This window comes from Oncorhynchus mykiss, chromosome 11 (assembly GCF_013265735.2).
Source record: "Oncorhynchus mykiss isolate Arlee chromosome 11, USDA_OmykA_1.1, whole genome shotgun sequence".
NCBI classification, from domain to species: domain Eukaryota; kingdom Metazoa; phylum Chordata; class Actinopteri; order Salmoniformes; family Salmonidae; genus Oncorhynchus; species Oncorhynchus mykiss.
In genome coordinates this window covers 43,199,979-43,208,397 of record NC_048575.1, presented here as the reverse complement: position 1 = coordinate 43,208,397, position 8,419 = coordinate 43,199,979, and the positions used below count along the sequence as shown (strand labels likewise).

General features: G+C 42.1%; 1 protein-coding gene across 1 annotated transcript in view; it reads right to left on the bottom strand.

Annotated features, from left to right (window-relative positions):
* Positions 1-393: 393 nt before the first annotated feature.
* Positions 394-8,419, bottom strand: part of LOC110535025 (versican core protein) — a 50,373-nt gene continuing 42,347 nt past the window's right edge. Inside the window, exons 8-12 of the mRNA XM_036936306.1 lie at positions 7,882-7,964; positions 2,325-2,469; positions 1,903-2,085; positions 1,617-1,798; positions 394-1,545 (exon numbers count right to left, since the gene is read on the bottom strand). Of these exons, the coding sequence (XP_036792201.1) occupies positions 1,617-1,798; positions 1,903-2,085; positions 2,325-2,469; positions 7,882-7,964 (593 nt within the window). The 3' untranslated portion in view covers positions 394-1,545. The remainder of the gene's footprint in view (positions 1,546-1,616; positions 1,799-1,902; positions 2,086-2,324; positions 2,470-7,881; positions 7,965-8,419) is intronic.

Below are 8,419 nucleotides of genomic sequence, written 5' to 3'. Positions count from 1 at the left end.
GCATCAGCTCTGTCTGGAGGAATGGGCCAAAATTCACACAACTTATTGTGAGAAGCTTGTGGAAGGCTACCCAAAACGTTTGACCCAAGTAAAACAATTTAAAGGCATTGCTACCAAATACTATTTTAGTGTATGTAAACTTCTGACCTACTGGGAATGTGATGAAAGAAACAAAAGCTGAAATAAATCATTGTCTCAACTATTCTGACATTTCACATTCTTACAATAAAGTGGTGATCTTAACTGACCTAAAACAGGGAATTTTTACTTGGATTAAATGTCAGGAATTGTGAAAAACTGAGTTTAAATGTATTTGGCTAAGGTGTATGTATTCTTCCGACTTCAACTGTAGGTGTTCCTTTTGTCGAGGTCGGAAAGGGCAGTGTGGAGTGCAATAGAGACTGCATCATATGTGGATCTGTTTGGGCGGTATGCAAATTAGAGTGGGTCTAGGGTTTCTGGGATGATGGTGTTGATGTGAGCCATGACCAGCCATTCAAAGCACTTCATGGTGACAGTCGTGAGTGCTGTGTGTCAGTAGTCTTCTAGGCAGGTTACCTTATTGTTCTTTTAAAACATGTTGGTATTACAGACAAGGAAGAAATGTCAGGATTTGTGAAAAACATAGTTTAAATGTATTTGGATATGGTTTATTTAAACTTCCGACTTCAACTCTATATTTATCTTTACAACACACGGATGAGACGAGATGAAGGCTGCAGCTGGTGACAAGGAACTGGTTATTTGTTCAAAGCTGACCTCACAAGCACTCTAAATTGATTGGCTCGGCATCCCCCATGTTTCTTTTCTCTTTCAGTGATCTGAAATCTGATTGGTCAGTGATGTGTGCCATCCAATAGTCCCAGGGCCTGCTCCGTTCCTCTGGTAAAGATGAAATCTTGGATGAAAAACTGCATAAAATACATACAGTAATCATGTTTAACAACAGGAGCTCTATTGATGTTAAACCCAAGGATAGATCCTCTTTCTTTGAAATTGTATTTCCGGATTATGGAGAGGACCTTAATGGGAGATGTATTGGTTACTGCGGATTCATTTGAGCGTTAGGAGCTGCGTAGCACAGACTATTTGAAAATGTTTTGAATTCTTTTGTATAACACAAGCACAATAATTTCACAAAAGCTGATCTTTGCCTGTATCTTTTTCACCATGTAAGAGTTGAACAATCTTCAGTCTGTGTAAAATAGAGGACTGTCTAATGAATGCACTATTTGGTTCGAAGTTCTTCCCCAGCACACTCATGAGAGGTTATTTTTCTTTAATTTCCAGTAGCCAGTGGAAGGTATCCACTTTGGCGTTGTTATAAATTAGTGTCCCTATATCAGAATATTCTTTGAAAAGGCACTTCATTCCAAGATTCCATCATCAAAATGGTAAGAAAATTTCACATTTCCTTTGGGTTTGTTTTTTTTGTTCCTTTTTTGTTCAAATGTATTTTTCTTTTTTCATTCGTAAAAAAAAAAAACATCTCCACATGAGTGACAGTCATGCAGTCCTATTGTGCAGATTGTGAGCAGGCGTAACCTAGCCTAACCACATCTCCACATGAGTGACAGTCATGCAGTCCTATTGTGCAGATTGTGAGCAGGCGTAACCTAGCCTAACCACGGCGATCCCTGTCTTCTGTTTCGCCTGTTCACCGATCTCCTCAATCTCCTTCCTCGATGGTGAGGACGGTGTCGGGCCTCTGCCTCGTCGGACCGCCACTTGTAGTTATTACTGCTGAACAGGCTGTAGCTCTGGTGCCTCCTTGAGAATGCCCTTTGGGAGTTTGATGCTGAGGAAGAAACAATAGCACTTTGTCGGAAAATGTGGAGTGAAAACCGGTAAACAAAGGTATCCTCACTATAATCAGTCAATTAATCAATCTATTGTACTTACGACTCATGCAAGCAATTTTGGGGATGTCCCATCGGCCATCTCCACGGCAACGGATGGTTGGCACATGCCTCTGGATAAAGCCGCCCTTACACTGATACCTCACCAGAGCATTGATCTCATAGCGTGACCTCTTCCTGCCGAAGGTCTGAGCATTCTGTACCAGAGGGGGCTGATTACAGGCCACTGAGGAGAACACACAGGGGTAGATGGAAGAATGGATGGCTGAATAGATTAATGGATGAATGGATGGATGAATGAATAATGTACACAGTCAGTGGATTGAAATAGCTCTCAACAAGGCACTGCATGTTTTACATTGTGTAGTTGTGGTGAACACACTCCCTTTTTTTTTTAATATGGCAAAAAGTATTGTTTTCAAAGAAAAGAAAAAGAAAAACGACAAAAAAACAACTTTGTCTTACCTGTGCCTTTCTTGCAGGTGAAGGTGAGGTGATAATTACAGGGCACATCGTTCCACTGGCCGTCCTCGTGCCAGATCATCACCACACAGTCCTCTCCAGATGAGAAGAAACTGTCCGGCTGGTTGGGGCGCCAGTTTTCATATTGCTGGTGGGGAGGGAAAGAAAGAACAGAAACAAACTATTATGAAAAGATCATCATCATCATCATCATCAGTAGCAGCATCATAATCCTCGTCGTCCTCATCGTCGTCCTCATCAGCATCCACCTCAGCATTATCAGGTTTAGGATTATGTTTATTTCAACATCTTGGAGAAACACATATAAAATCTGATGCAATACAATATAAAACGCAAGTCAAATATATGATCAGTGTATCATCAATAAATCATAAGTCATAAACAACCAATTGGAATACCACTAAATCAAATAGGATCAGACCAGGATCTCCGTAAATACACCTTAGAGATTTTCCACTAGCAAGTGTCTCACTTTGTCCTACCCCATACAATACAGAAACACATACTCTGTCTCCCTAAGAACGACAGCTAACAGCATGCTGACAACACTGCTTATCTCTGGGGTACAATTGGAACAGTAGATATGATCAGTGATAGTCCAGTCTTAAGGTAACACAATCAGTACATTCACTATCACAGTAAATCACACATATTTCTTACCCCTAACATGACCCACCAGCTCCCCCTTGCTATTGCACATAAGTGTACCAAGTTAGATTCTATTGATAATAAAGGAACTTGGGCTTTTAACAATAATGTGTAAGATGCATTGTTTGATGCAGCAGGAGGGAACAACACTGCTGTTGAAAATATAAAACAATTGCCATTGGTTTCACATTTTCAGTCTGTGTTACCAATAGCCTTTCAGTATGTACTGTATACTGAACAAAAATATTGCAACAATTAATTCCAAAGATTTTACTGAGTTACAGTTCATATGAAGAAATCAGTCAATTTAAATGAATTCATTTGACCCTAATCTATGGATTTCACATGACTGGGAATACAGATATGCATCTGTTGGTCACAGATACCTTAAAAGAAATGGGCCTCACAATGGGACTCAGGATCTCTTCACGATATTTCTGTGCGTTGAAATTGCCATCAATAAAATGCAATTGTGTTCGTTGTCCGTAGCTTATGCCTGCACATACAATAACACCACCGTCACCATAGGGCACTCTGTTCACAACGTTGACATCCACAAACCGCTCGCCCACAGGACGCCATACACGTGGTCTGCGGTTGTGAGGCCGGATGGACGTACAGCCAAATTCTCTAAAACGACATTTCAGGTGGCTTATGGTAGACATTAAATGATCTGGCAACAGCTCTGGTGGATATTCCTGCAGTCAGCATGCCAATTGCACACTCCCTCAAAACATGAGACACCTGTGTCATTGTGTTGTGTGACAAAACTGCACATTTTAGAGTGGCCTTTTATTGTCCCCAGCACAAGGTGCACTTGTGTAATGATCATGATGTTTAATCAGCTTCTTGATATGCCACACCTGTCAGGGGGATGGATTATCTTAGCAAAGGAGAAATGTTCACTAACAGTGATGTAAACAAATTTGTGCATTTGAGAGAAATACGCTTTTGTGTGTATGAAACATTTCTGGGATCTTTTATTTCAGCTCATTAGACATGGGACCAACACTTTGCATGTTGCGCTTATATTTTTGTTCAGTCTAGTAAGGTTGGTGAGGCAATTTCTGAATGTGACTGCTGTATGTGATTCTTAGATTCCCCACACGGGGGCACTATTTTCCTTTTTCCTGTTCAGATCAATACAGACTTTTGACTCATCTTTAACTATTATAATGGTCATGCTGTGTGGCCCTATAGACATCACAGCAAAAACATTTGTAAATTATATTTATTATTTAAACTCGTGTTTACTTATAAACAAGATCAGGCGAAGAGTTGTAAAATGTACTGTCACTTAGGGTAAGCTAAATAACTTTTCATTTTCCTCCACTTTCAAACTGACCCCTCTGTCTCTCTGACCACCCTCTTAGCCTCTATCCTAACCCCCTCCTCCCCTCTGTCCTCTGTCCTTACCCCTCTCCACCCCTTTGTCCTCTATCCTCACCCCCTCCACCCCTGTCCTTTATCCTCACCCTCTCCACCTCTCTGTCCTCACCCCATCCACCCCTCTGTCCTCTACCCCTCACATCACCCCATCCACGCTGCTGCCTCAGAGACCCCAAAGGATACTGCAAGACCAGCTACACTATGACATAATTGTACAGAGTTTTCTGAGAGAGGCTTCACTTCAAAGCCAAACAAAGGAAGAGAAAAGAGGTCAAAACACAACATAAACTGAGCATGTAAGTCCTGCTCAGATACACATTTACACTGCTACAGAATTTGTGCTGTGCAGCATGGAAATAACCATGAGAAATATAAGGTTTCTACTAGAAATACAACGTCACGTTGCCAGTTTGTAAGCTGGTGGACACAGATCCATTTTGGAATACAGAATATTATCAATTCATCCATGGAAAGTATATTCAAATGCTACACCAACAATATCATTTTCCTAAGTCAGGATTTTTCTTCCCGAACAAGGTGAGAGTGGGTTTAAGAGACGGAGGCTTCTCAATGCCTTGCTATCGTCACTGTACAATACAATCCTAGGAAAGAAAAGGTGCTATTTAGAACCTAAAACTGTTCTTCGGCTGTTCCCGTAGAAGAACCCTATTTTGAAAAATATTTTCCAAAGAAGGTTCTACATGGAACCAAAATGGGTTCTCCTATGGGGACAGCTAAAGAACCTTTATGGAACACTTTTTTCTAAGAGTGTATACCAGAGGAGGCTGCTGAGGGGAGGACGGCTCAAAATAATGGCTGGAACAGAGAAAATGGAATGGATTCAAACCATGTGTGTGATGTATTTGATAGCATTCCACTTATTCCACTCCAGGCATTACCACAAGTCTGTCCTCCCCAATTAAAGTGCCATCAACCTCCTGTCGTGGACACGTTTCCAACAACATACAACACATCCCGATTATAATATATGCCTGGAATAATTAGTGTAACTCTGCTTCCACACACTACAATGCGCGCACACACACACACACACACACACACACACACACACACACACACACACACACACACACACACACACGTACAGTTGAAGTCAAAAGTTTACATGCACTTAGATTGGAGTCATTAAAACTTGTTATTCATCCACACCACACATTTCTTGTTAACAAACTATAGTTTTGGCAAGTTGGTTAGGACATCGACTTTGTACATGACACAAGTAATTTTTCCAACAATTGTTTAGAGACAGATTATTTCACTTTATCAATTTATTTATAATTCACTGTATTACAATTCCAGTGGGTCAGAAGTTAACATACACTAAGTTGAATGTGCCTTTAAAAAGCTTGGAAAATTCCAGAAAATGTTTTTCGGTAAAATGGCTTAAGGACAACAAAGTCAAGGTATTGGAGTGGCCATCACAAACCCTGACCTCAATCCTATAGAACATTTGTGGGCAGAACTGAAAAAGTGTGTGCGAGCAAGGAGGCAGACCTGACTCAGTTACACCAGCTCTGTCAGGAGGAATGGGCCACAATTCACCCAACTTATTGTGGGAAGCTTGTGGAAGGCTACCCAAAACGTTATACCCAAGATAAACAATTTAAAGGCAATGCTACCAAATACTAATTGTGATGAATGAAATAAAAGCTGGAACAAATCATTCTCTCTACTATTATTCTGACATTTCACATTCTTAAAATATAGTGATGATCCTAACTGACCTAAGACAGGGAATTTTTACTAGGATTAAATGTCAGGAATTGTGAAAAACTGAGTTTAAATGTATTTGGCTAAGGTGTATGTAAACTTCCAACTTCAACTGTACATGTAGAGTATATATTGACTCAGCTTCAGAGCTGCTTGGAATGCACTGCTGCATTGATCAGAGCTACCATCTCTCAGCAAGGCTTTTTGTTCAAATAGTCTGTTCAAAGCTGTGACCCCCCCCCCCCCCCCCCTCTCTCTCCCCATTCCTTCCCTAAGGCCCCATGCAGGGACCCTGTTATTACGGTTAGCAAACACATCAGCTTCCTGCTTTGCTGACTGACTCAACAAACACCGCTTGGGCAACCCCACAACAGCCCCCTGCATCCTCCACAAAATAATCAAACAGGCTCTTCACCCCCCCCCCCCCCCCCCCCCCACACACACACAGTAGAATTTATACATGTCCTTAATTAATTGAGAATCAAGGCCGTGTGTGTTACAGTTGAAGTCGGACGTTTACATACACCTTAGCCAAATACACATGAACTCAGTTTTTTACAATTCCTGACATTTAATCCTAGTAAAAATTCCCTGTTTTAGGTCAGTTAGGATCACCACTTTATTTTAAGAATGTGAAATGTCAGAATAATAGAGAAAGAGAATTATTCATTTCATCTTTTATTTCATTTCAATGTGTTTTTTTCTTCTTCTGTCCAGCTTCTTAAGCAAGAGATTATTTAATACCAGTTATGTTAATACACTCTGCTCCCAGATAAAGCCGAGATACAGTAAAGCTGACCACCCACCCAGGCCCACTACCCTACCCCCTCCCCTTCTCTCTATCTGCTGCTGTGCACAGGTGCTGCCCATCTGTGTGTCTGGCTGCTGGTTGGTGGCCCTTCCCTCGGGTGCCTGCTGTGCTTCCTGAGGAGAGAGAGGAGAGGGGGAGGCCTGTACCTGTCTGTGCCTGTCAGTTCCTCTCGATTCCGCATCACTGACACCTTCATTCCTATCTCTCTCAGCTGAGAGGGGATCCTGCTGCAAACGGACACAACTTATTTCCTGCCCCCCAGGCACTCTCTGTCCCTCCCCCTTCCAGCCTCCCCTGGTGATGGTGGGCTCTTATCTTTGAAGTGAAGAGTTAATCTGTTTAACGTAGCTGAAAGTAGTAATTAACCACTTTCCTGTTTAGTGAGGGGAATCTGCAGTAAGTTTACACAACCATAAACAAACACACATCCACTTGAGCAGACGCATAACGCTGCATACTGAAGCACACCTAGTGGCAATTTTTTTTATTGTTAAAGTTTGTGAATGACAGAGATTGTTGTCATTGAGTGGCACCCGATGTCACTGGACATATAGTGTAGCGTGACACCAAGCCAGTGCGCTCAACAGGGTGTTGAGGACAAAGTAGTGTACTTCATGAGAAAGTGACCACAGTGAGTTTATTTTTTAACTACTTCAGGATAATCTTTTTCGATGTAACCTTTCTTTAACTAGGCAAGTCAGTTAAGATCAAATTCTTATTCACAATGATGGCCTATGCCGGACAATCCCGGGCGACGCTGGGCCAATTGTACACCGCCCTATGGGACTCCCAATCACGGCCGGATGTGATACAGCCTGGATTTGAACCAGGGTGGCTGTAGTGACGCTGAATTGCAGTGCCACTCGGGTGATGGCCACCCAGACGGTGGTGTCAGCAACATATTTAGCAGGATTCAACACTGTTTATTGGGGCAAAAAAAGTGTGAGAACCCCTTCTTACCATGGGCATGCTGTCGGTCCAGCGGAAGTCATTATCGTACATCTTATCGTTCAGGCCGATCCATTGGTAGTCCTGTCCAAGACCTGGCGTGCATGGCACAAGGAAACACAGGAGGTCAATGATTTGATTCCACTGCCTCATTTAGGCGTCTTTCAGTCCTTCCATAAACAGAGAAAGGCATTTTTTAAGTACATGCACCACTCTTCCTGTTCCAACTGCCTGCCTCCATTCTCTCTCTCTCTCTCTCTCTCTCAGTCGAGACATTTGTTGTCTACTCTGCTGGCGCTGCCAACCAGCCAGAAAACTACTGTTGTCATCCACTATGCCTCTTTAACTTTTGCTCCACAGCCCATATACACTGATGAGATGAGCAAATGCTGACTTTAAGGCGAGCAGCATGGGGATACATGTGTTGGCAATCCCCTGGTGTTTCTGGAAATCCGTTCCATATATATATATATAATATATATATATATATATAGGATAATCCTACTATTGGCTGCTACCCTGCAGGGGTTGTGCCTTAGGAGGTATACTG